Source organism: Syngnathus scovelli, chromosome 13 (assembly GCF_024217435.2).
Source record: "Syngnathus scovelli strain Florida chromosome 13, RoL_Ssco_1.2, whole genome shotgun sequence".
NCBI classification, from domain to species: Eukaryota; Metazoa; Chordata; class Actinopteri; order Syngnathiformes; family Syngnathidae; genus Syngnathus; species Syngnathus scovelli.
Genome location: NC_090859.1, coordinates 10,999,923 through 11,027,440, shown reverse-complemented (window position 1 = coordinate 11,027,440; position 27,518 = coordinate 10,999,923). Strand labels below are relative to the sequence as shown.

General features: G+C 44.6%; 3 protein-coding genes across 4 annotated transcripts; 1 reads left to right on the top strand and 2 right to left on the bottom strand.

Annotated features, from left to right (window-relative positions):
• Nucleotides 1-173: 173 nt before the first annotated feature.
• Nucleotides 174-10,782, bottom strand: LOC125980014 (endoplasmic reticulum metallopeptidase 1). Its single transcript, XM_049738954.1, has 16 exons — nucleotides 10,635-10,782; nucleotides 8,694-9,099; nucleotides 7,356-7,663; nucleotides 6,421-6,548; nucleotides 6,238-6,343; nucleotides 5,809-5,955; nucleotides 5,520-5,612; nucleotides 4,407-4,619; nucleotides 4,024-4,244; nucleotides 3,198-3,372; nucleotides 2,931-3,121; nucleotides 2,704-2,856; nucleotides 2,401-2,606; nucleotides 2,219-2,334; nucleotides 1,989-2,152; nucleotides 174-1,875 (listed from the first exon to the last, which is right to left on the bottom strand). The coding sequence occupies exons 2-16, from the start codon at nucleotides 8,963-8,965 to the stop codon at nucleotides 1,693-1,695; spliced, it is 2,676 nt and encodes an 891-aa protein (XP_049594911.1). The 5' UTR covers nucleotides 8,966-9,099; nucleotides 10,635-10,782; the 3' UTR covers nucleotides 174-1,692.
• Nucleotides 10,663-13,043, top strand: oaz1b (ornithine decarboxylase antizyme 1b). Its single transcript, XM_049738956.2, is given in 6 exon segments — nucleotides 10,663-10,872; nucleotides 11,674-11,728; nucleotides 11,730-11,816; nucleotides 11,888-12,060; nucleotides 12,123-12,208; nucleotides 12,320-13,043. Coding segments are annotated over 6 exon segments (657 nt in total). The 5' UTR covers nucleotides 10,663-10,747; the 3' UTR covers nucleotides 12,451-13,043.
• On the bottom strand, nucleotides 12,653-27,486 carry LOC125980013 (E3 ubiquitin-protein ligase UHRF2). Of its 2 annotated transcripts, XR_007485518.2 has the most exons (17): nucleotides 27,117-27,486; nucleotides 20,538-20,939; nucleotides 20,102-20,388; nucleotides 19,308-19,526; nucleotides 19,118-19,227; nucleotides 18,522-18,708; nucleotides 18,196-18,319; nucleotides 17,683-17,790; nucleotides 17,510-17,614; nucleotides 17,302-17,408; nucleotides 17,047-17,209; nucleotides 16,842-16,979; nucleotides 16,510-16,774; nucleotides 16,134-16,282; nucleotides 15,936-16,034; nucleotides 14,837-15,371; nucleotides 12,653-14,805 (listed from the first exon to the last, which is right to left on the bottom strand). XR_007485518.2 is itself a non-coding variant. In XM_049738953.2 (16 exons), exons 1-16 carry the CDS (start codon nucleotides 27,267-27,269, stop codon nucleotides 15,225-15,227), a joined length of 2,763 nt encoding a protein of 920 aa, XP_049594910.1. In that variant the 5' UTR covers nucleotides 27,270-27,486; the 3' UTR covers nucleotides 12,653-15,224. The 2 variants fall into 2 exon arrangements, 1 of the variants encoding a protein (XP_049594910.1); XM_049738953.2 differs by having other exon boundaries at nucleotides 12,653-15,371.
• Nucleotides 27,487-27,518: the final 32 nt, after the last annotated feature.

Here is a 27,518-nt window from a genome sequence, read left to right as displayed (position 1 = left end):
CACTGCCACCTTGCGGTCATTGCTATTTCTGAAAAAATATGAGCTCAGAATAGAAATAATTGGTATCGTTGGACAAAGTGATGTTATATGTAATAAGTTGATGTACCCTCAAAAAAGATCACATATCCAAAACAAATTAATAATGTGGTGGAAAATAAATTATGACGAAAGCATTTATTTATTTATTTTTTTATTAATTACAAGTGCTCGTTTCATTCAAGCTTTATCATGTAAAATCATCCAAGTATTAAACACATCCCAACGCGACAATCCCAACAGTCCATCGCCACTCAAAACTGCATTTTTTTTTGTAACCATAAACCAAAAACAGCAGTTAGAGGTAAAGTGTCAATTCCATCACACACACACGCTGGAAAAAAAAAGGTGTAAATTGGGGACGGCGGAGGGGGGCATGGAAAAAGTTATGGAAGGAATGAGAGCAAAAGGTAAACAAAGATAAAAACCAAAAGTGGCTTTAGATGAGTTATAACTTGCAAAAAAAAAAAAAAAAACATTAAGACATTCTGACATGGCTCCCGCATCGTACTTTGTGTTCATTTTTCTCATGATGTGCCACAAAGATGAGATTTATGACTTTAAATGGCCATTGCAGCACTTTATAAACCTTAAAGGCAAACTAAATTCACTTAAATGTCATTTGAGGATCACATTTCTAGTCCAAAATCATCATTAAAAAAAAGGCATAAATATTAAATTATCTGCTTTAACCATTCATTTGACTTTCAACTCGTCTTGTGTAGTCAAACTTATGTGACGCAGAACAAAAATGTTGGGACACGCCACCTGCTTTTTGGCCTACCACCCCCGTCCCAATACTTTTGTCCTCAGTGTCCGCTATTTTGGCAGTCATACTGCTCAGAGGGTAACACCGAGTGCAAACAATCTCAGTCGTATTTGTGATGTGTTTTTGTGTGCGAGATGCGTGACTGAAAAGTGACGTGTGTGTGTGTGCGTGAATCATTGTATGTGTAAAGAGTGCGTTTGTATTTTTTTTTTTGAGAAATGTGTTTTTCTGTTCTCTGTGTGTATTTGCATGCAAATTTGAATTAAAACTGTTCATGATGATTGTGATGATCATCCTTGATAACTAGCTACTGCGTGGTTGGTTTCCCCACCTTGACATTTCAAAGATGACAACAAACACAAATGTGGATTTCACAGCTTGATATTTTTCGGAACTTCCAGGCACTCGTTTCTGCATGATTTAGCTTTCGTTAGCTTCAATGCTAACTTCTTCCAGTGGTGAGGGGACAAAAGTGGTTAATGAAAAAAATTTTTTTCCAGTTTCAAAAATGACTTGAAATCGATAGTGGAGGAGAAGTAGCACCGTCATCAACATGCTCGTTCATTTCAAACCCTAACCTTACATTTAAGTCCCAATTCAAAACTGCAAAACTTTTGTTTCAATCTGAATCGGACCAAATTTTGAAAGCGTCAGCTGTTTAACAATGTTAAGTGCAGTGCTGATAGTAGATTGTATGACAAGGAGAGGTAGCATGTTAGCATATGAAGGGGTACGGGGGGGGGAAAAAAAGGCACCACAGATTTGAGATCAACAAAACAAACGCGTTTGCTCCGACTTGCTACTGACACAGTGATGCTGGGGGGTCTCAGGCTGTGTGTGTGTGTGTGTGCGTGCGTGTAAAGGCATGGAGAAGCAGTGTCGGTGCCTCAGTATTGGTACAAGTCATACGAGCTGACCCAGAAGGAGGGGAAGGTCCACGAGGGGAACTGGCTCAGGACTTCCTCCAGCCGAGGCGTCGTCTTGTCCTCCCCAAAGAAGTAGTGGGTGGAGATGGCCACGGAGATCATCCCCTCGGGCCCGGACTCCGACCGGGATGACTCGCTGGGCGGCTGCAAGCAACAAGGTCACAGTTGAGTCTGTTTGATTGCTACTATGTAGCATGCTAGCTAAGATGATTGGGGAGCCTCGTGTGACAGTAGTCAACGAATACTGTGGGCGCTACCTGTATTTCAAACCAGAACGTCCATGTGGTCGCATCCAAGCCATGCGAGTAGAAGACAAAGTATTCCCCGCTCAAGTCAAACTGTGGCTTGCCGTCTCCAAAGGACCACGAGGACAGACTCGCTCCGTGATGGGGCATCAAGTAGAGAGACATGTGGCTGGGCCCTGCGTGGCACATAAAGTGAGAAGACGAGGCGGGGGAGGAGGCGGGGTTACAAGGATGCAACCTACCGTTGACGTTGAATGTCATCTTGATGGTCCCCCAGCCGGTCTCCTCCTTGGACACCAGGCGGAAGTCCACCGGGAAGCTTGGAGACACATCGGGAGCGGGGAGGTACCAGTTCTTCCTGCCGAGAAGCAGCGGCGTTAATAGGACAAGATGGCGGCGGGGAGGGGCAGGCGAGGAGACGTACTTGGTGAGGAAATTGACGGGCAGAAACCAGGGGAAGCCGCAGAAGGGGCGGTGCTCGTGGCAAGGTGGTGAGCGCACGCCGTCGTGTATCTGGGGCACGTGCGGCGTGATGTGCTGCATGCCCGTGTAGTCGAAGCTGTTGATCCACACGCCGGAATCGCGCGCCTCCACCTGGCCGTGTACGTCGTAGAAGGTGCGTGTCGTGTGCTGAGGAGCAAGAGAGCGCAAACGTGGGCTTGGAACCAAATCTGGAACTTCTAGTCTAACCAAAACCCTAATTTGAACACTTTATGTGCATGCGTACCTGTAGGAAGATCCTCTTTGGTCGCGGGCTATCAGGACTTCCTGAATAAGGGAAGAAGATCCCGCTGGACACCAGCAGGAAGACCAGCGCGAAGACCGAGCCCAGACCCGCAAGAATCCACTTGGTGCTCCTTACCAAGTAGACAAAGTGGAGCTGCCATCGCAATGAGAGTCACAAAATCTGTCATGGAAAAAGGAAAAAAGAAAAAAAAAGGGGCAGACACTCACGAAAAAGGAGGAGAGGAAAACGGTGGCAATGGTAACCAGGGTGGCCAGGACCACCTCGGGGGGGATCTCGGTGCCGCTGCGGCCCATGATGGGCGTGAAGATCTCAAAGACCACCCAAATGAGGAACATGATGTGCAGGTAGGGCAAAGCCAAGCCCGCCAGGTAGAGGACGCTATATTTAAGCGACGCCCCTGCAGCGACACAAAAAAGCTCAAGTCAGGACGGACGTTACTGTCGGTCACGGCGAGGCGTAGAAACGTGACCGGCCTCTATTCTTGAACTCGTTGGCGAGCAGGAGCTTGGTGAGGAGCGGGAAGGCCACCATGAGCATGGGGACGTAGGCCGAGCACAGCCCACGCTGGGTCATCCACACCAAGCTGCAGCACCACAGCAGCAAGCTCACGTCCAAATAGAGCTCGCCCAGCTCCACCATGCGAACACCCTGAAACCAAACCCTTGTTATTTATGCTAGCTCTGCTAATTAGCTGCTAATTGTATCCCACTTAATAAACATTTTTATATCTTCGTTTCCAAGCATGACACGACACAAACGTGTTTCCACCAGTTCCAGAGTGTATGAAGTTGAACTCATGACCTCACACTTCCTGAAAGGAAGTCTTTAAACTCAACACTAACAACGGGGGTGTAAAAAAAAAACACACTTTTGTGTTTTAGATGACATTTCAACAAGTCTTTTTGGCAGTTTGCACTTCTTCACTTGAATGGAACAGCACATTCTAGAGAAGTTGTCTGGTTCCCTGGAGCAAACATTTTTTAGTGCCACATGTAACCTTCAATGGAGCACTTGTTTATTGTCTGGATGCACGCGCACACACACACACTGACACACTGACAATGAACGTTACTGTTCTGCCCTCAGTGGGATGAAGAGGACGCTTTATCAAGCGATAACTAATGTGACCTGATAGAAATCTCAGCGGCAATGAGGAACTCAAAATTCAACCACTGTAGCATTGAGGATTCCTATCCTGGACTCCAACTGGGTCACATTTAGTTTCTAATTTTAGCTTCCTATTTTCTTCATGATTTCAGATCACCAATAAAATAAAATATTTGAAGTTATCTGTCTCACCCTGTAGTAGAGGTTCTTGGCCAGGGTGTGCACCAGCACCATCTTGCCGGTGGCCACGGAACCGTAAAGGACCACAGCGGCGTAGAAATGGGTGTACCAGAACATGGAGCGGCCCAGAAGGGTCACCAGCACGGCCACGATAAGAACCGACAGGAACGCAACCACCCAGCCCAGCAGCGCCACACCTGTGGCACAAGCCAGATCTCGAACGTAGCGCCCACCTGTGGAAGATGGATGCAATTCATGAAGAAAAAAAATAAAAGTGTTTAATGGCCTTGGTGGTAAATCACTAATTGTCAGAAATGGAAACGAGCCTAAGCTTTTTCTTCTGGCTTGGCTCAGAGCCCGGAACGATAATAATTCAAGTGTTATTTGACACCCACCGCGGTTGCCTGGCAGAGAGGCTTTCCTGGCCAGGTAGATGAAGGTTGCCACGGCGACCATGTAATTAAGGATGGTGCCGACGCGGGCCGGGTACGCCACCACGGCCACGCCCAGCACGTCAAAGAACACCATGTTGCCGTGGCGATACTCGGAGGAGTCGGCCAGTTTCTCAGACATGAGGAGGTGCTTGAGGACGGCCAGGATGTTGTCACCTAGGGATGAGTTTAAAAAAAAATTACAATATTACAAAAGCAAAGAACTTTGCGCCTTCTCTATGCCATCTTAAAAGTGTCATCTCATCAATCACGAAACACTTTTACTACCTTAAGATGTCTCAAAGCTAAATAAGGCAACCGCAATATTAAAAGCAGATGTGGGCAAACAACGAAAACATGAATCATGTCATTTGTCAATGACGTTAAAAACGTGCATATTATCACATTTTTAGCATTTTTTCCCCGTATTTTAAGCATTGCATGCTTAAATCCTTAAAAGCACAACAAACACCCGAGCGAGACAATGCATTTATTGTTCTCACTGGTGTTGCTGGAAAGTTCTTTTTTTTTTTTTTTTGAATATGTGAAGGCTTACTGCTTACTTGCAGAGCAGCCTGCTTCATACCAACCTAAAAATATCACAACTCCACATTCTCCCTCTCTCTCTCCTCCTCTCTCTCTCTCTAATAATTCATGTCTTTTGCAGAAAAGATAGGGGGGGGTGAGGCAGAGCATCTGTCTATTTTTTTTTTTTTTTTTTTGCTGACAGACCGGATTGTCTGCTAGGCAATTTTTCAAGCAGCATGCAGGCAGGTAATGGAGCGCATCTGTGGCAGGTCCGCTGGCTACGTGTGCATCTTTTTAACGCCTCGCCTGCCAGATAATGAGATAAGCGCTGAACGGTATGAAACAAAAAAAAAACGATCTCGCAGAGAAGCCATGTCCTGTATGCTCTGCTTCGTTTATTTTAAGGCAGCAGCTGTGCCTTCATAATTACCGTCACATCTATCTTTGTTTCCATTGGCCTGTCTGTGGAGTTTCAAATTGTTCACTTTACTGAAGTGCAGCAATGGGGGATTAATAAATATGCTCTGGGGGGTTTATTAAAGAAAATACCTGCTCTCTGTATGGAGCCCGTGAGGATTCTATCGGCGGTGTCGTATTTGGTGTGATAGATGAAACCGTTCTCGATGAACGCCAGGTCAATGCCTGCAGAAACAGAAATTAAAAGCATATTCAAATATAGATTTAAAAAATAAAAATCGGGCATAATTATCCATTTAGGGTTAAATTCAAGCTTTTAAAGCACCTTAATTCCAGACATAATTAAAAAAACAAACAAAAAAAAAACACCATTATTAATAAAATTATATGAAAATGAAATGAAATAATTTGATGTGGATACCTGGAATGTTACCAAAGTCTCGGTAGATACGGAAGTCAGTGTCGGAGGGGATGATGCCGCTTTGAAAGACCTCCTGGCCCACCACGGAGGCGAAGGGGTGTTTGGCGGCATGCACGTACGCTTGAACCAGCCACGGGTTCTCCGGACCTGTCGGAGTCAAATGCAAAAGGAGACGCTCGGGGGAATTTAATATGTTGCTGTTATGTTTTTTTCCCTACTTGATGCGATATTTGTCAAATGAGATAAAGCGGTTCGCAATTTACAGTTAAAATTGTGATCACATTTCAAACTGTTAGCTTTGCCGTTTTGTGTTGCTAGCGTTATCCTAGCGGGAAGTCACAATTATGTGGTTTGCTAAAAAATCAAAAGTGATAATCTTTTTTTTTTTTTGCATTTCTTCAAGTGTGTGAGGGCAAGTGAGTGGATTACCTGTCTGGAAAACGACCTCCTTGCCGCCGACGCCTGCGGCCTCCAAGTTAATAAAGGCTCTCACCTGTTTGGCCCACGGATGTTGAGTGATGAACCCGTGACTGGCCTATGCAGACCAGACCAAAAAAAAAATATCTGGTTAAAAAAAAAAAAGAGACATCAGCAGGCTGGATCCTACGTTACCTGTAGGACATTTTCTTCCGCCCCGTTAAAGAGGAAGATGACACCATGGCGAAGAGGAGTGGACTGGTTGGCGAGCGAGTGGAGGACTTCCAACATGACGGCGCAGCTCACGGCGTCGTCGCTCGCACCTGTAGACAAAAGAGAACGGGAAAAATGTCAACTTTGTTGTTTTAGGTTACGAAAATAACAATCGATCCAGGGGGACCGTCATCCCGAAACAGATTGGCAAGCCAAAGGGCAGTTCGCAGCGACCTAGCAAAAAGAATATAAACAACACGGAAATAAAAGGAAGGAGGCCGCGTGTGAAAACATGACAGGAATGCGTTGACCTGCTGGAGCTCCGGCTCCGGTTGCATTGTGTTGATGATGGCGAGAGAAAAGAGGCGGGGGGGCGAGGGTGGTACCCCATGAGTGGAAAAGAACAAGGCATGTGATGCCGAAAGTTTAGGTTAGTGTTGAGGCTCAACATTGCTCAGGAATATTTTTTTGTTAAAGACCAAATCATGTGCTCTGGCTTTGCGGATTGAAGGTTTAGTAGTTGCGCGTCTGTCTGGGCTGCTGCCACCATCCCTCATGTGAGCGACATTAACCCCCAAAAGATTTCAATGGGACCCCAAACCCGCCGACCAAAACTAGCCCAGTGTCGTTGCCTCCATTGTTCACCGTTGGGTCAGGAAATAGTATGTCGTCAAGGCTTGTGCCACTTCCTGCCCCACACCTTCGCGATTTCCCTTTCTTGGCGCTGAAGAAGCACACGGCTGAGTGAATAACAAAAAAAATTCCTTGAAAGAGAAGTCAATTTGAAAAAAAGCTTAAAAAAAACACACCTTGAACCAACCGGTTTTGAAGTCAAACTGTAGTTTAGATCAGATGGCATGCAAATTCCTTAAGTTATAAATAAAAAATAAAAAAATCTCAGGGGAAAACATTTATACCTGGACTATTGGCCACAGAGTCAAAGTGGCAGTTAGCCAGCATGAGATGCTCGGCGCCACCTTTGGGTTCCAGGCGCACCACAACGTTGGTGATGCGGTCATAAAAGCTGGTGAAGCCGCCCAGGAAGTCGATGGAGAAGGAGCCGGTGGGGCGTTGCACTTCCACGCTGAGCTGAAAGTGCGGGCCCCGCTCCGTCGTCATGCGAACTTTCTCTATCTGCTCTAGTAAGTAGTCCACCGTCAACACCTCGTTCTCGTGGCTGCCCACCGGCCGCGGTCCCACGCTGGTGATCCGCTCCAGGTGCTGCCTGAATACAGAGAGATATGTTTATTCTGAACCAACGTGATTTTTTAAGGAGTGCCACAGGTGTCTGTTCTATGCCCCTTTGTGTTGTCTCTTATCAGGGTGTGTATCTTTACTGCCTTGATATGTCTTTTTTGACACATCATAAAACTGAACTGGCAACAAGGTTTGAATTAATTCAAATGTGGGTTTTCACGGGAAGAAAGTGACCAACACCATGACGGCTAATCTTGTTTTGCCAGAACTTTGGACAGCTGACCTCCAGGGTGCCAGTGTGGTATCATAATCCTTGTCGCTCCAGAAAGAATCCTTTCTTTACTGTTACATGGCTCCAAAGCCTGCTTTACGACACACTGACACAACGCTATGATGAAAAAATTAAAAGGAAGATCCGTCACCAAAAAAAACTGTTTGGTTTTGATGTGACAGAGTTTAGAAAACCTTGAGGTGGATTATTTAGTCTAAAAATCCAGACTCAAGAGTCACAAGATCATTTCTGAAGCGGGAAAAACCTGAAAATCGGACGTACACTGGAATACAATGTACACAACTTAATATTTTGAACGGTGCAGCATTTATTACATATTGTTTTCTCTATGAAATAATTTCTACATGCATGGCATAAGGAAAAATTAGTACATTTTGTGCGCTACATTACCCATCAACATGTGTTTATTAGTGAAAAATCAAGAAAATCGTGCTTGGGTGTAAAAAAAATGTAATCAGGGTTACTATTACTAGCAAAGAATATATTTAAGTACATTTTCAAGGCTTCAATCAAAATAGCTGTCTGAGAATTTGATAAGGGAACATGTTTTTGATTTCCAAGAACTTTGCAATGGTTAAACACAACCATGAACTTTGCAATAGTTTAAAAATAAGTTTTATCCACCCACGTTTGAGTGTTCTTCGTTGAAAACAAAATACCTGCATGTCACTATACTTTGCAGGCGGTTTTTAATGCGGGTCAGACTGGAGGAAAGGTTAGCCAGACCGTTAGCCACCATGAACGCAGCTGCTTGGCCGCAACTCACCTGGCTCTCTCCGCGTTGAAATCTCCGCTCGGCTTCCCGATGACGAGCTGCTGGAGGGACAACTGAACGAGTCCCCACAGAAGGAAAATAAACACGCACACCAGGGAAGTTGCCAGACCCTCTCGGAGCAGGTACAAGCTCACGTCGGGCTTCCTCTTCGGCTCACTACCGCCACTCCAACCGTTGTTATCCTCCCCGGAGGTCCCCGGCGCTACATAACTGTGCGTCCCGAATGGTGGCTTTATTCTCCGGACGGCAGTGTCGCTCTCCATTGTAAGAGCCAGCGGCACATCAGCAGCAAGCGTCGCTCTCAGGCGTCGCTGCCTTTCTTTTTTTCTTCCACCTTCCGGGATAGCGGACGGGAAGCTAGGAGGGACAAGCTGCGTATGGGGCGGGCCGATGTGATCTGTCACCATAAAAACAAACAAAAACGAGATAAAGCTAATAACTGATTACTATTATCGTACTGGCATTTTATTACTCGTGTAACTACGTTTATATGTATACATACAGTGACAAAATTACGTTTTGCTCTTCTTTTTTATCTGATTTTTCTCCTTTCTTCCACGATGACAGAAAGCGAGGAGGGACAAATGTCCTGTGGGCGGACCCGTCATAAAAATAGCAATCATAAATTATATGATTTACCAGCAAAATAAACAAATAACTAAATAAATAAATATGAGGGGGCTGAGAATTAAGCCCCATTATTATTGTTACCGTTATGTAAGTTTAGTTCCCTTGCTCCCTGGATAAATGCAAGGAATTATAGTTTTATTGACACATCACAAAAATGGCATATATTTAAAAAAGATATATAATTATCATTCATTATGTGACTTCTGGGGATAAAGCAGCAACATTTAACATTCTCTTTAAATGTTAGGCAAGACTCCTCTCTGTTCATTTTTTTTTATTTTTGTGTGTGTGGGCCTACATGTTTTGGACTTGAATAAATATGTTGAATATTTATATTCATGTTTTCATTTAATATTTGTCCAATAATATTAACAAGATATTTGGAGAGGGGATCAGGTATTTAAAGGTGACCTAAATGATGAGAATACTATTCGCATATAGAATAAACATTAGATACTTTGACAGCTGTTTAGATTATGTACTGTACAGTATATAACAAATAAATAACCCACAGCGTGTAGTCCATTAAACATGTTTTGATATATTTAATTGTATTACACATAGAAACTTGAAATATATAGTAAATGATCATTTAATAATCAAACACATTTCCAATGGTTAGTCACAACTGTACTTGTGTAAAGGCTTATTAATGCCTATAGTTATGGACATTTTTTAACCTCATTTTATTTTCACAATTGTGCAGTCCTTCGATATGAAGTTGTTGTATTTGATTTACACCGCTAACAGCAATGATTTACATAAACTGGATGGAGGCTAATTGGCCCATCTTCTGCTTTTGTTTTCGACCCTAGTACTTTTCCATTTAACGTAGCCTAGCATTTAGCTTACGGCTCAGTGTCAATGGCGTACTACGATGTTTCTCGAAAGAAATTGTACGCGATAGGACCTTGTCACAAACTTAACATAATTAACGATATTCGTTTTTGTGACTCTATTATCTGTCAAAAAGATGATCTTTCATTCGTGGGATAAATTGCCCACGCACATATTAGCAACGTTAGCATTTGACGTTTTGGGCAACGGAGGGTGATGCAGATACACCACAAGGTGACGTCATCTGAATCCTCTTTTTCTTAAGAAAATAAAAGCCTTATATTAGTAAAATGGCATAATGTTCTTGTCACAACAAACATAATAATCAGAGAAACGCTTTTAAATGATTGTCTGTGGTTTGGGCAGCGGCACAGATATATAGTTCAGCCGTATTAATAGATCGAGGTCACTTAATTTTGACGTCGCCGAGCTTCAAACGGAAGTGTGACAACGTTCATTGGGTACCTTGACTTGTCGTCGCTCAAACAAGCTGCCTTCAACTTGCTCCGTCACTCATCAACAGAGCATAGCGAAGGAGAGATCAGTAGTTGGCCCGTCGTGTCTCTACCCGAGGCCGGATGGTAAAATCCAACCTCCAGCGGATCCTAAACAGTCATTGCTTTGCTCGCGAAAAGGAAGGAAAAACACAGCCTCTCACTACCATGGCGGATTTGAGTAGCGGTATTTGTGATATGATTGCAAAGTAAGTAAGCAAGAAAGCTAGCAATGCTAATCGCTGTGTGGGGGAGGGGTGGTGAGAATCCACTCATTTGAAAATAAAATCTTAATTACAATACGGAATAGTTCTAGTATTTCCTAACCTATTTTTATTTCTATTTGAAGATCAGACCGTGTTAACAAAGTGACATGTTAAATTGGCGATTTTTGACCTAGCATTCGTTAATTCGCCATGACAATATGCGTAAACAGCTCATGTTAGTCGGCTACTTATCGTCACCGACCAGCAGGTAAAACTAGTTATTAGACTAATAGTAAAACTGGTATCGATTATGAAATTCTGCTTCAATGTGGCGTTTCATGACATTCAAGTATAACAAGTCACTAGTATCCTGCCAGAAAGTGTTACGTGCGTTTCAACCCACTTCCTCGTTTGGCATAAATGCGTCACTACACGTGTAATAATAGGCAGCTCAATGACCCCGGGTCAATTACCTTGTCATGTTATCATTTTTATGAAAGCAGTAAAATGTTCCGGGTCACGACTGTCTCGTGAGTGGTGTCAGGTTACAACTGTTCTGTAACATACGGCCCCGTTTCAAGTTAACATCATATTACGTAATGACGTCTCCCACTTAGCGTCACAGTGCGTAATGACGTAACACCGCTTAGCATGTAGCATCACACTAAATATATGGCCGCAAGTGACAGGTTTTTCCTCACGTGATTACAGCAGTTGATGCTAAATCACAGGAATTTTTTATTTAATTTAAAGATTTCCATTTTGGTTCCAATGCTAATCCTGATTCATGTTCCTGCCTTCTAGTCTGTCCATGCACTGTTGTAGTAGTACCCGCGGCCCAGGGCCTCTGTGGTGCTCCTGATGCCCCTCTCCCACCCCTGAAGATCCCAGGTGGGCGAGGGAATGGTACACGGGATCACGCTCCTGCAGCTCGGTTGCTCCACTCAGTAAGTCTGCCTGTCCTATCAAAAGATGACGTAGAAGGATTTAACCCCCGATGTCTCCTCCTTCCCACCAGGACCTGAAGTTGACCGTTAGTGAGGAGCCGGCGAGCAGCGGTTGCCCTAGGATACTCCACTTCCAAAGTCATCTTACCGTCACTAAGGCGGTTCAATGGGACGCTGTCGTGAGCAGCAGTGCTCTCTTCGTGGAGATACCTCTTGAACCGCTGCCTGAAGGCAGCAAGGAGAGGTGAGCCTTCCAGACTATTTCTATAGCGCCAATCTCCTTTTAATATTCTTTTCTGTGTGCAGCTTTGCAGCTCTGCTGGAATACGCTGAAGAACATCTGAAAGTGGCCAGCGTGTTTGTCTGCTTCTACAAGAACAGGGATGATCGTGGTATGTATACACAACAGACATCAAACTGACCCCCCCCCCCCCCCCCCCCCCCCCCCCCCCCCCACCACCACCACTACAAGAATCTTATTTCCAAATGTGTTTGTTTTGTAGCCAGGCTGGTGCGTACGTTCAGTTTCCTGGGCTTTGAGATAGTGAAACCGGGCCACGCCCTCGTCCCGCCTCGACCCGACGTTCTCTTCATGGCCTACAATTTTGACAGGGACTCTTCCGACGAGGAGTAGACTCCCCTCACCATTCTGGCTCTTTTCCTCCTTCGTTTTGTGTCAAGTTCCCCTATGAGCATCAAGTTTGGATAAGCGTGAAAGAGGTTTGCCTTTGGCTTGCTTAGTGTTGTTAGACGTGATTATAGCTCTGCTTTGTTTACCTAAGGAGTCATTTAGTTGTTTGAATGTACAACACACAAAGGTCATTGTTTTTTTTGGGGGTTTTTTTTACACTCTGGTACTGGGGCGATAAAATGGCTGTCTTGTTCGAATCTTTTCAGGGGGACCATTGGTGTAGCACTAATATCTATTTGTTAAAAACCCCATTTACTGGTACTTAATAGCCACACCGTTTCAGTGAAGGCATTTTGAGCATGTAAAGTGGATTACTTAAAGGGCTTTATTTTATTTTATGCTTTGTTCTGATGTAAATCTCATTACAGTATATTCCTATTTTGATTTCTGGATGGTATGAGGGGCACAAAAAGCTGTGATGTTATGATTTGACTGACTTTGCATCTGCATTCCTGTTTTGTTAAATGTTCACCTGGCAAACAGTGCAACTGTACCTATTGTACTTCTCTTATAATAAAACAAAATCCCCACATCTATTCCATTGGTTCATTTGAGTGACTGCTTTTCATTTAGACCTCATATTTAAGTATTGATGGAACACTTCTGGCCCACTGAGCATTTATCAATATGTATTAGTTTCTTGAAGTATAATTATTATAATTGGATCAGTATTTAATTGTAAAATAAATATTACATATATAGTCTGCTAATACTCTTATCAAAGAAAGAATGCTTTCTCGAATCCAAATATTTAATAGGTACATAAGTATTATGACATGTATAAAACAAGAAACAATGGGACCCCTCGTCAAACAGGCGAATGCGCTCGGCAAAAGAAAGATTAAGTTGGAGGGAACGCAACTAAAAACCTATGGAGAGAAAGATCAGATATTGTTGAAGACTTACAGAAAAGAAAAGTGACTTGATTCTTCAGTAGAGTGCAATAGTCATTAAAAAGAGAAAGAAAACGACACAGCACTGAAGCCAAGCGTCAACAAGACGTCTAAAAAGGGTTTTTTAGCACTGTAGGTTCACATACGGAAGGAAGTCACTGCAGGAAGGAGCGCTATTTAGTTTGCCACAAACAAAACGAATCATTAATGCACATCACAGTTCGCCTTAAAAAGACCATTTAGAATTGCATGTTATGAAAAAAACGACAACAACAACAAACAAAAACCTGAATGAACAGAAGCGAGGACGACGTCAGCACATACGTGACAAGCCCACCAGGGGGGGGAAAAAAAAAATATTGCATGACTAGAAAACGTGTCACGTGATCAGTAAGGAGGTGAACGTTTGAAACTCTGCCAACCGTCAACATTTGAATGCACCACACCAGGGAGGAAACTGGAAACTATTTGAAAAGTCAACTTTTGGAGAAAAAAAAGCAAAATTTCCAGTCAATTGAGGCATACAGTAAAAGACAAGTTAACATTTTAGCAGTGCAAAAACAAATTGACACTTTCTCAAATGCAGCGATACCGAAAGCCTCCACTGTGCCTGCTTTATCTGGGTTGCCTAGCAACAAAAGTGGCCTTGAGTTATAATTCAAGGCAGTTTGGCAATCCAGGAGAACTGCTACTCATGTCCGTGAAATGTTTATAAGCCCCCGCTGAACGGCCTTCGTTGCACCATGTTTTTACAAAAAGGGACGTATGCAAGCTTATTAGCAGCTAGCATGACGCAGTTAGCATGACGCGACAAACAAGTGCTTCCTCAACATTTTTCTTGTATATAAATGCTTGTTATCTCTTTAAGGGGTCACTAATATTATATACTAAATGCATTATAGTTAGTTGGGGGGGTGTACTAAAAAAATTAAAATCAAGGTCAACGAGGGTAGACCCATCAAATGGGGTGTGTCATCAAAGACACGTCAAATATGTCAACCAGGCGTATCACACAAGATACATCAATTGGGCATATCATCAAAGACGTTCATAGTCTGCATCATTTAAGATGAAGAAGAGAAGGGAATATTGTCAAAGACACACAGTAAGGTTGTCATCAAAGACACCCTTCAAAACAGTTGGGCATAACAGCCAAGATCAATTGGGTGCGTCTTCAAACAAACGTTGACAAAAAATGATGACACCCTTGAAATACACATTAATTGCGTGTCTAGTCAAAAATACATCAAGATGTGTCAAATGGGAGTATCGCCAAAGACACATCGATATCAAAGCCAGCATCAATGGGGTGCGTTATCTGAGCTGTGTCAGTTAGGGTCAAAGTGCGTGGGCGCTCCATGGATGGTACACATAAATGCAGGTTGGCAGGCACGTACCAAATTTCCTCAAATAGTGGCCTTCGCTCGACTGAACACCTCCCTCCAAAAAAAATTCCATATACTCTGCAGTCGAGTATTATTGTAGTATAGTTGTAGAGTATCTAAGTGTGTGTGTGTGTGTTTGTGTGTGGGTGGGCTTGCGATTGTGTGCGTACGTGCGTTCAAGTCCTTGGTGTAAAATCTCAGGCTGGTGAGGTTTATGGAGAAAACGGATGAGGTCGGAACCTACTGAGGTGCTTTGTGTGCTCAATGATTGTATACATGAAATGGCTGTGTGACGCACTATACATTTGCCCATTGGGAGAAAGAAGTGCAATGCATCTTTAAAGTGGAGCTGTCAACAGTTTACTGTAGGTGTGTGTGTGTGTAGTATGTGTGTGTGTGTGTGTGTATACACGCCTTCTGGTTTACAGTGACCGGAATCTCATCGGCCCTTTGTGTAGCCGGGAAAGAACTGGTCCAGCAGAACCTGTAGAGTCTTGTTTTGTGTCATGACGTAGTCCTTGCCCAGGTCGTGGCGGCAGGCGGGGCAAGTGTACACCTCGGCCCGGAACGAGCGCTGGAGGCACGTCTAAGCACAAGGAAGAGTTATTCTTGAGACAAAAAGTTAGGCTCATATATTAGACTCAGATTTCAAAATTTGTAAAGTGTTTAAAATAAAATTAATTAAAACTTGAAAATTAAAATAAAAAAATTGAACATGATTAGTAAAAAAGCATTTAAAATCAAATTAATTGAAATAAAAAAATGGAACAAAACTGGTACGTGTTAAAAAATAAAATTTAATAAAAAAAAATAATTGCTGTAGGAATATTATATTATTCTTGAGAAATAGATAAAAAGGTATGTTCATGTATTAGACTCAGATTTTAAAATTTGTAAAAAGTGTTTACAATAAAATTAATTAAAACTCAAAATTAAAATTAAAAAATGAACATAATTTGTAAAAAAGCATTTAAAATACAATTAATTGCAATAAAAAAAAGGAACAAAACTGGTACGTGTTAAAAAAGAAAATTTAATAAAATAAATACTAATGGAAAATAAAGTTAATTTGGTTTTACCCTAGGGCGCAAGAGTTTGAATGTGATTGGTCCAATCTAAATATTTTGGACAGCTCTTCACTGTTTTTTACCTTGCAAACGTTGTGCGAGCAGACGGTGGTGACGGGCTGGAAGGCCAGCTCCTGGCAGCAAACGCACATGAAGATTTGTTCCATCTTGCGCAGGAAGTTCTCCAAAAGCACATCGAGAAACATTAGTTTCATTTTGAGAGGGGGTGCAGAGATAACATCCCAAATTGCGTATGGTAGTCCGAGCAAGAAAGAACTTACTGGTCCCTCTGCAAGGTGTCCCAGGGCCTCGTCCCACAGCTTCTTGTTGGCCGTGTCTTCTCCGATCAACTGCTGCTGCTGCGCCGACAGAACGAAACCCTCCTCTACCTTCACGCGCTTTAAGGGCGGCTCAGACGCTGGTGACCAATCTGGACGAGCAGGGAAAAAAAAAAATACAAATAAAAAGTAAATACCAAACGTAATGTAAATTTCTCTGTTCCCTTGTCACACCAGCAGAGGGCAGTAATAATCCATGGCATCCTCAAATAATGGCATCAAAAACAAATAACTGCAGCTCAGTTAATAAAAATAAAAACGGTGGACTTGATCAATTTAAAAAAGAAATAAATTCTTCCATGAAGGAACCGCCACCCACCAGAGTCCTTGCTGGTTTTCTGATTGCCGTTACTCTGCGGCGCCTCCTCCTCGTCCTCTTCCACGGCGGCCATCAGATGCTCGTACTCTTCGTCCTCCTCTTCCGCCGCCTTCTCCATCTTATGTTCCTTCCGCGGCCGGCCCCTCCCCCTCCCCCTACCTCGCCCCCGCCCGGAGTGGTGCTTACTCCGCCCGCCGCGACCGGGCCGCGCGACGGCCTCCTTCTTTGACTTATTCGCCATGACCGCCTGGTAGCCTGGCGGGTACTGCACACACACACATGGCCATGGTAAATAGGTAGAAATATTTTTCAGGTGGACTGGCGGGTCTAACCTGGATCATTAGACCCAATTTCTTGATCCTCTCCAGTCCTTCTGGGGTCCAGGGTGCTGGTTCCAGATCGTCCCGTCTGAGCAGGTACCTCCACACCAAGTAGCCGCACTTGCCGATTTCCGGCCAATATTTCACCACCTAAAAAAAAAATCCAACAGTATCTAACACGTGATCCGTGAAAACGAAAAGTGTCGACTTCCTTGACCTTGTAGATGCCGTCGTAGCGGTTTCCCTCCTCGGGGGCATATTTGCTGATGCGGCGACCTTTGGAACTGCGCACCACTCTCACCGGCTTCCCGGCCCGCCAGTTCCGGGATTCGGCTCCGTCTTTGTCGTTGAGCGGGGCATCGCAGTTCAGCGCCAAAGCTCTGCATATAACCAAATTTTTATGATATAAACTGACTTGACAGAAATGTGCAAAGATCCAGAGCTACTTTCAAGCTATGGACGGAAACCAGACCTGTTCATGTGGGTCAACGTCTGGTCAAACGAGTGCTCTCCAATTCGTTTGTTTCCCGAGAGGTCACGACCTCCGCTGCCCGTGTATGTGAATTCATCCCCCCGGTCCTAAAGCAGGTCCAAGTGACACGAGTCAGATTTATTTTGCTCCCAAAGGGGAGGGGGCGGCATTGATTGGCATCTGCAATTCAATCAGCGTTAAACCTCACCACTTCATCCTCGAAGCCCCCCGCCAGCACCAGCGAGTAGGACCCGTCGTTACTGCGACCGTGAATGCCGCCGACGTGCGGCCTGTGAACGCCTGCCTCGCTCACCTGAGAGTACAAAAAAAAATGAAACGTGTCCCTAATGGTTTCCGCCCGGCAACCATATGGCAGCCAACCTGAACTCGGAATTTCCACGTAGTTCCGACGGGAACGCCGGGAATGGGTCCGTAGTGGTTGGAGGGAACGATGGTGCACTCCTTGGTACGTCCCACGCAGGCCATGCCCTGAAGACAACAGCATAAGCGGAATTAAAATGACCTGGACAAAAGTATTGGGACACCTCTCTTCATCCACTTTCAATACCGACTTAACTGTGTGTGTATTTATATCAAAGCGAGAATTCGGGACAATGAAGTCATGGCTGCTAAATGCGCCCACATAACACTCATAAGCTGAGCTGTTTTGAATTAGCCCACAGACGGAATGTTCCAAAGAAGAAAGAAAGGAGGTATTTTCCCCATGACATGTCCAGGAAAGTGTCTCGGTCACGCTAAGCGCCATTTAACTCATTACCGTAGAAGGTGAAATGAAAAAATTAACTCGCCCAAAAATAGTACTGTCTTTTTTTTTTTTTTTTTTTACACCATCGATTGTGGCTGCAATTCGCCCCCTTTCCATTTTCCGCTTACCTTGCCCCAGTCTCGTTGACTCTCGGTTGTGGCCGATGGCATTTTGGCTCTCTTCTTACTGGCCTTGAGCTTTTCCCCGGCCTTGACCACTTCGCTTGTGTCATTCTTACAGGTGGGACAGTACCTGGCGGCAAAACAAGGGAGGAGGTTACACGATGATGTCATCTTCTAGCGCTTACAAAACAGGGGGAGCTATAAATAGAAACATTGAAGGCGGGGTCGGGGGGTGGTGATCTTTCTGCTTTTGAGACAGCACATGGGATTAGATCACAGCGTTATTTTATTTTTGGGACATGTCTATCGAAAGAGCGGATGTGAAGACTCACCAGTCCTCGTCATCGGGGATAGTGGCCAGCGGCGGGTTGAGGCAGTAGATGTGGAAGGCCATGTTGCACTCGTCGCAGAGGAGCTGCATGTGAGCATCCTGCTTGCCGCCGCACACGCAGCATGAGCAGAAGCGGCACTCGGCGTCCGGATCGGCTTTGCAGTGTTTGCACTCCGGCCCGCTCTTTCCTTAAATCCACACGGGGACAGCAAAAAATAAACGAGGCTATTTTGTGTGCTATTTGGAGGTCGTCGCCTCGTTCGGGGGCCTGAAAATTATTGTTAAGTTAAAGGTAATAATGGCCTCTTTCAAATCTTTTTTTATGGTCTTGAAATTATTATTGAGCATCTCCCACCTTTAAATCTGCTTCTAATTAGGGCTCATTCAAAATGGCACCTTCAAAACAAAATGGCTGACTTCCTGTTTGATTTGTGAGAGTCTTTTGGGCCACTTGTCTAAAAGGCCTGCTTCAAATAGACGCACTTTTGGATAAACTTGATTTTTTTTATCATTATTAATTATTAAAATTAATTTTTATTGGCCACATTCAAGTTGAGAGTGTATTCTCGGTTGTCGCTGTGGCTTCACGCGGCATACTTTTAAATTGTCCATCTGCAGCTGACAACGCCGAAGCCCCTGGTTTCTCCAGCTGGTAGATTTCATCCAAGAAGTGAATTTTGCAATCCCCAATTACATCGCCGGGACCCCTAGAAGAGGGTAGGATACACAAAAACTATCAGAAGAGTGTCAAGGAGCTAAAGAAGCAGGTGACCCTCAAGATCGTCACCCCAGAAGAATCTTGACTCGGAGCTCCTTGTTGGTGCGAGAGGCCTGATTGAGGGTTTGAATTTCCGCGTCGAACCAGAAGCCCCTCTCCTCCGGCGTCTCCATGTTGTAGTTGACAAACACATGCATGCCCACCATGAGTTGGTCCCAGCGCAGCAGGGTGCGGGCACGTGGCCGTATGTTGACCCCTCGCATCTCCACCAGACCATTCTCGGGGTAGCTGGCAGAAAACCAAAATGGAAAGAACTAATTATCTAACATTCAGGGTCAATTTTTTAAATTTTTGACTGCCTTTTAAAAATGGAGAATGAGCAAGTCTAGGGCAAACACTACCCAATGTATTAGCCGTGCCAAGGCGGCCATGTTTTAACAACGACGCGTTTGCGGCAATTACAGACAAAAGCCGGAGGAGGAAAAAGTAATGCTCCCGAGAACGCGGGGGTAACCATGGAAACGCCAGCTTGCAGAATTAATTTGACAGGGGAAAAAAAAAACCAAAAGAGGTTCCTGCCAGATACGAGTCCAATTTGTGTGCTGCCGTAGCTGAAGCACTCGCGCGTTTTTATCGCCGTACGCGATTTCCCGCTGCGCCGCAACATCTTGCATGACGTATTCTTTGCCACCGAAGAGGAACGCAAACTCATTATCTCACTAGCAGGTAACAAAGCTCCCAATCCAGAAGCTCACGTTGTATTTTCTCAAATCGCTAATGAAGATCGAATTTTAAAATCTCTGCGGTGTTTGTTTACAAACACCATCAGCCAGAATTTCCCGGCACGGTGAGACAGCACTTACTCCTCATATTTAATGTGATAGATGACGTCTTCTTCAGCGGAGTCCGTCTGCGATGTGGAAGCTCCGTTGCTCTCGGAATTTAACGCGTTATTCCTGACAGTGTCCGTGCTTTGGCCCGGGCCGAGGGGCTGCTGCCCCTGCTCGCCCTCCAGCTTTCCATTAGTCCTTTTAGGGGGCCGTCCCACCTTGTTCTTGATGGGTCCTTTTGGGGCGCGGGTCACATTTTCTACACAGGCTTCAAACCAGGCGCCCACCGTCACGTCCCTGCAGTCTACTAGCTCATTAATCTGGAGGGGATGAAGCAATAGCAAATTTTCAAATCAATCTGAGACCTGCAAAACAACAAAAATCCAATGGGGAGGCAGTGCCCCCATAACCCCCCCCCCTCTAGCTCCGCTATTACAAAACAAATAAAAGGCACTAGTGCTTGACTTACTTTGTACTTCCCGATTCCCGGGTCCACTAGCGTGTTCTTGCTGGATGTCGGCGGTTGGGTGTCGCGCGGGGGACTGGAAGGCTTGATGCCATTTTTGGTGCTAGCTGAGTTATTAGGGGCAATGGCGTCCGGCTTACTCTCGTCGGCAGTCTCGGCCGTGTCGCTGCGGTCATTGTCTTTATCGGGGGAAGTTTCCATAGCAGCAGGGGAGACCGGAGCAGGGCGGTCGGGGCTTTCGGCCCGAGGGACCGCGGAGGCCGGGGCAGGGGTGGAAGTGCACGCCACGCTGGGGGGGTCCTTGGCTAGGGGGCTGTCCGGAGGATCTGTTTGTGAGCGAATCAGCAGCTGGACGATATCATTGAGACCCACGTTGTAGTCAAATAGTGTCTGGCCGTCTTCCATCTTGTGAAAAAAACACAAAGACACATCGATTTTTCCCAATGCGGTTCAGCAGCCATGTTAGATTTGTGATTTAATTCGAAGCTATTCACGATCGTGAGAGCTATGCCGAAACAAATTGCTGAAGCGTATGAGAAGAAACGCTTTGACCGTAACCCCATGAAAATAACGCCCAACGAGCCGCCGCCGCCGTCACACCAAAACAGCGAGCAGTCTGTCAAGGACAAAGAGGGTACGCAGGCTACATTCGATCATCGCTCTCTGGAGCTTACAGAAGGCGTTAGAACGCTTCGACAAGCACACCGGTGACATCTAAGGACTTGGAAAATAATCCAGCGGTCCATATTGCTACTGATTAGAAACATACGCGTTTAGAAAATCAAAGTGAAGAGATGCAGAAGGGCATATCCCGTGCTGCTTTTTTTTTTTTGCCGAAAATGTTATGAGGGGGAGAAACGGTGGGTTGCCATGACGACCAAATGAGAGCAGGCCCGATTTGCTACCCCCACCGCCCCCTATCTACGTTGAACCTGAATGTGTAAAGAATCAAAACTAACATCCGCCTATTTTTTTTTGCAGACTTTGCAGAACGTACTTCATTATATTGACCGCTCACTCGGGTGTCGGCCAGCTAACGCTAGCGCGACTCATTACAGTCGGCAGCCATTTATCTCCAGGTTCATTGTGTGCCGGCGAGCCGAGCGAAGCCGCCGCCGCCGCCGTCCTTCCAGGAAGAGACCATTCGAAGCCTTAGTGAGTCGGGCAGGGGTGGAGGCGTGCACCCCCTCCCCCCCCATCTGGGTTTTAATCGTCTCGTGAATTTTAGAACAGGCTCAGCCTCGGTCTTCGATTCAAGTCCCTGTTTCACCTTCACCGGTTGACCGCATGGAAAACACGGGCGAGGTTTTTCAGAATTGCACGCATCGCATTAGAACCGAATGACATTTCGGCGGCTCTCCTCTTTTTTCCCCCCAGCGACTTCATTACCACAGGCGCAATCTGTGACAGCCCGGTTTCCAATCACAAACCCGCTCAACACAAAGACACCCGTGGCGCAGAAAACGCACGTCCAGATTTCTCCTCGTGTGACGGACCGATAGCGTGACCGTGATCCGGCCGTGGGTACCTTCTATCATAAATAATGCAGTAGAAGACAAACACACGTTGCCTCTGGTATCCTCATTCTATGACTCAGTCAAATGTCACGCAGTGTTCCACTTGGGAACGTCGGATTTTAATGAAGATTTTGGACCGACTCGAGACACTTGACTTAAGGAAAAGGCTGTCACAAACCACAGCGCAAGGCAACCATGTGTGTGTGTGTGTGTAGTGGAATGAAACAAGCCCTTTTCTCCACAGGGCTAATTTCTCTTCAGTTATTTTTGCAGGCAGACTTTCAAACGGCGTGTTGCTCATTGTAGCGGATACCAAAGAAGAATATCAGACGGAAGCTCAAACGGAGACAAGAAAAACGACCTGTGGCTCGCGTCAAAAACAACCTCCGCCATCCCCCATAAAAAATAAAAGTACTTCCTGCTGTGTATGACGAGACCGAGGAGAATTTTGTCGAATTCGTCACATGATCTTGTTTGTAAATGTTCTGAGAACAACACAAGGGGAAACATTGCGGGGAAATTGACTTTTAAAATGCAAAGTGTTTTAAATGTGTGTTGCCAGAAATTTGTCTCCAATGAGAACACCCAGGCCGTGATCAATAGACTTTGAAGGGAGTGCAGACAGCGACTGGAGTGTTGTTCTCCGAAAGGATTTAATGGTGTGAAACCAGAGCTTCCCCACACGGTGTTGGCGGCTATCCGAAGTGATTTTCGCTTTCGCCCTCCAACCCGTAGCCTGCCTCGGCGAAGAGCTGAGTAAAATAGGTCACATTTCCCAAAACAATGGCGCAGGCCACGGGGTGTGTCTGCCAATTCACGCTAAAGGGCTTCTACCCTAGATGGACTGGTTCAACAGTTAATGATACTTGAATCGACGTTGGTAGAAAAGACGATAAACATGCAATAAAATCACTTGGAGAAAAAAAAAAGAAAAATATCAACAGGATTTTTTTTTTACTTGGACTCATTGTGCAAAAAAATAAAATTCTAAGAAAAAAATAATATAAAAAGCTAATTGCAATGATAGCGTCATAGTTGATCATGAAATGTAGAGCTGTAAAAATTAATTAATTAATCGACAACTAATCGATTATCAAATTATTCGACAACTATAGTACTAATCAAGTCATCGTTTATCGACATTTTTTAAATTAACATTGTCCAAATCCTTTAATGTCACCCTCTCAACAGTAATTTTTTTGTGTCGTAGTCATTCATGGAAATGACGTAATAATCGATAGAATAATCGATTCTGAAAATATTCAATAGCGGCAGCCCTAATGAAATGCGAAAGAAATTTTTAACACAAATTAGCTAACCACCGCAGAGTGGCTAAAGCTTTTCCTGAACCTGGAAGCCATTACGCCACTTTTCCATTCCACACGGAGGTCAAGCGGCAAAAGAGACAACATTGTGTTTCGACTTGAGAGGTTGCTTTGTCGTTGGAGACGAGGAACCGTGTGCAAAGACTCCTCCTGTCTTTGTCTGGTGACTGTCCACGAAGCGTACAAGTACAAACACGCGCGGCTGCGTCAAACTGCCCAAAGTGGGGCCATCGAAATATCCGCGCGTGTGCAATAATCAAAACCGAAGCCTTAAGTAGGTCACGGCAACAGCGCTGGGGTGTATGCGCAAATTTGTGTGTTAAGCTTTTCCTACGTGCCAACAATAGAAAACGGCTCACGTTGGTAACGCAAGAAACATGTGGAACCGTTTAATAAACAAGCCAACCTTTATTTTTTTATAAATTGTCTTAACTGAAAGGCCGCGTGGGCGTGGAGGTAGCAAGGCCGCTTGAACAACAGAAGGTGTGTGCGTGCCTATGTGGCGTGAAAAACGGCGACACGAGATGCCGCAAAGGCAAACACGAGTAGCACGGCGGCAAATAAGAGACAAAAAAAAGCGAGGGAAAGACTTGCGATGGCGTCGAGAACCTCGCGGCGCCTGCAGCGAGCTGAAGCGGGCGTGTGTGTGTGTGTGTGAGTGTGGCGGTGGGGGTAAACAAGACGCCATTTTGGAAAGGAATTAAGACAGAGCTTTTCCCGTGCGCGGGAGGGCACCATGCAGCTCACGTTGGACTGGGTGTCGCTGGCTCATTCCACGCGTTACTTAGCGCTCGGAAATCCCCGAATCAACCCTGCCTGCTCATTTTCCAGCTAGACGGAGGAGGAAGCGCGGGATTTTGCAGTAGCGCAGGCCTAGCCGTTGCCAGCATGGCCAGTAACCCCCCCTCACCCGGCAACCCACGGCTGCTTTGTGACATAACCCGGCTAATAATTAAACCGCGGGCCAACCGCATGTCTTTTAACAACGTCTATGGTTTTTTTTTTGGCAAGCCAGTATACAGAAAGCTCACTATTTTCAAAGGTTAAGGACAAAAAGCTGCCGTAAATAATAAAAAACACAGATTTTTTTTTAATGTATATATTTACTTATTTTATTTATTTATATAGCATCATTTATATAGCAATTTTTTATGTATATATTTATTTTATTTATTTATAGAATGTCGTGATTTTTATTTTTATTTTAAAAGGTGACGTGATAAAGCCACAGATTTGTTAGCCTAATTATTTCCAATCTGACTTGTGATTTTTGGATACTATCATTTGGTCGAATTTTGTCTTTATTAATACTCCAATTTCATCTCTGAGTCAGGCAACAGCCGAGAAGAATCATACGTCGGCCACAGCCACCATTTCCTTCATTGGAACCGATTTCCAAAACAGGAAATTGTATGTTAGTCACTTTCATTCATAAAGAACATTCTTTGCTAGTGATACGCATGTGACTGCAGGAAGTAGCACTCGGATGTAAACAATGAGAGTCCACACACCGAAAGGTCACTTCCTGTGTCGACCATTGATAATAATTCTGTCGATTTGCACAATTTTGAATTCAAGCATATCTTTAAAATGATGAAGCAATGAAAAAAATAAATACGGAGTAATTTTATGAATGATTAGTTACGGATTAATCGATCAATCACCTCGGTAATTAGCAAGTATTTACGATGAGGCTTGAAAAAATCGCTTTCATAAGTTGCGAGCAGTTGCCTGGTGAATACGTGCGGCCGATCTTTTCTATGCCTGCATTCCTCCACGTTTGAGCCACGAGAGCGCGGCCTATCCGCTTAAAATCTCTGGCGGCTCGGCGAGAGGTTTTCAATCGCCGCCGGCTAGCTTGCGAGCTAACAGGTTTGGGCCTAGTAATAAGAACTAAGTAACTTCCTTTTGCACCGGATAACCACTGATGCGAACAAAGGCGTGCAAGTTAGTGGGGGGATGGGAGCGACTCGCCAACGTGCGTCAATGGTGGCCATTTTATCCATGTAAAAAAACAGCCAAGGTGAGAAACACTTAAATGATATATCTCCTCAATTTACGACTGCATTCTCAGTCTCTCCAATCCCTCAAATCGTCTTAATTTACTTTACAGCGTCTTTAAGTACATTATAGAATACAATCAGAAAAAGTACAAATAAAATGGCTGTTCTCTAATTGACACCTAACTAATAGACCCCTGGTGTTGTGCAGTTATGTAGATAAATCCCCCCCGGCCACGATCCAACGCATTAAAATACGATATATTAACCTCATTTAGCTACGTGACACTAAATAAAATCCGATTGAGAGGTAATGTTGCCAACGAGAGTGTTTGAGGGCTGTGTGCAGATTTTATGACACCTAACAATGTGCTAGTAAAATTATGAAAGATCTGAAGAGCTGTCATAAAATAGCTGATGTATGTTGTCGTATATTTTTTTTTCTGTGTTGGCTTCAGTCAAAACAGAAGAGGTGATGGAAAAGTCATCAAAATATCCTTGCGGAAATGTTTTAAATGCGGAATACACAACATACTACTGAATGAAGAACATAGGAGGAACAGAGTGCGTGTAAAACCAACATAATAAACCAATTATACACACATCACACACTTGCCACAGTTTCACGTGCATTAGATTGACTCCTAAAAAAGTTCTGATGCTCTAGTAGGCTTTTCCTGTGATTTGAGTTTTAAATATGGTGACAGAAGAAATGCAGCTAGTTTCTGAAGGCGCTCACCAGGTCAGAAACTAACAGGTTAGCGCGAGATAGTGGGTGTGCCTGAGAGTGCACTGGTAATGCTTGACACCTCGTGGGTCAGAGTCTCTGGGCAAGATGACCTGATCTGGCGCAATGGTTTCTTTTTGTCCAAATGCACAAGTTATATATGTGTATGACATAAATTATGTTGGTCTCATTTTTATATCACATAAAACTGTCCAATGATCATGGTTGTAGACTTTTTAAATTCACTCAATAATTGACTGCTAAATTTCTCTGGATGTTCAATACCACTTTTTATCCCAGACAATATCAGTGCAAACATTCACTCTTTTCTACATAAAATTGAATTTCACAATAAAAAACAAATAGGAACCAAGACCTTTCGAAATAACACTGGATTATTCGCCAATGTGTAAATCTGCTGCAGTATGGCGCCGATTACTGCTATCAATATCAGGTAATTTTGCTTTTTGCCTTAAGTATCGGGTGGCTAGTATCGACAGCTTCCACGACCTGTCTATTTCTAAACAAAATCAGTTGTACTTGTAGTATATACTCTCTATAACTTTTTTGTACTTTTACTAAAAACGATTGACTCAAGTCTCCGTTCTTTTACTTAAACACAGAGGGTGAATATTTTTACCACCTGTGTTTCAATCATGCAAACATAAAGTGGGAAAGACCTCAGTGGATGCTAACATGTGCAAAGAGCGTTGGTGAAGTGGGTGGTGCTCTCCTTCCTCTCTCTCAGTCTACCGCGTCAATGTAAACAAACATGTCCACGGCGCATATTGTGTGTGCACAGGGACTCCCCAAAACAACGACGTGATCGAGAGGACCACTCTTGAAAACGGGGAGAGAGAGGAGAGAGAGAGAGGGGCTGTTCTTGCGCAACAGCTATTGGCGAATTCCTATCAAAACAGGAAGCCATGGAGCCACTGTCACTAGTTTTTAACAGCATGAAAATATATTTGTGTAAAAGACCAGTGTTGCGTGATGAGCAGGGACACCCTTACCTGTTTGCCCCGGTAGAAGAGGCGCTGTTGCTGCGGGCTCACATTGAAGATGTCCCGTATTTTCACGCGGAGGGTCTCGATTTTGGTGAGCCTGGAGAGATCGTCCACGGTTCGGGTCTCCTTCCCGTCTATGGTGCGGACCTGGATCCACATCGTCGCGCCGCCCCTGTTTTTAAAACGTCTCGACAAAAACGAGCGGTTGATTGTTATTCCGTGGAGAATGTTGATGTCTGAAAAAGGGGCGCGGTGGTTCAAACGGACACAATTCGAGTCTCCATCGCGCTTTTTCCGCAGCAGAGGCAAAAAACATCGGCCGGAGGACTAGTGTGTGCTGTGGCTCGTGCGGATGGTGTTCCACATGAGGTCGCGGCGCCAAGCAAATCTCGCGAGATCTCACCCGCG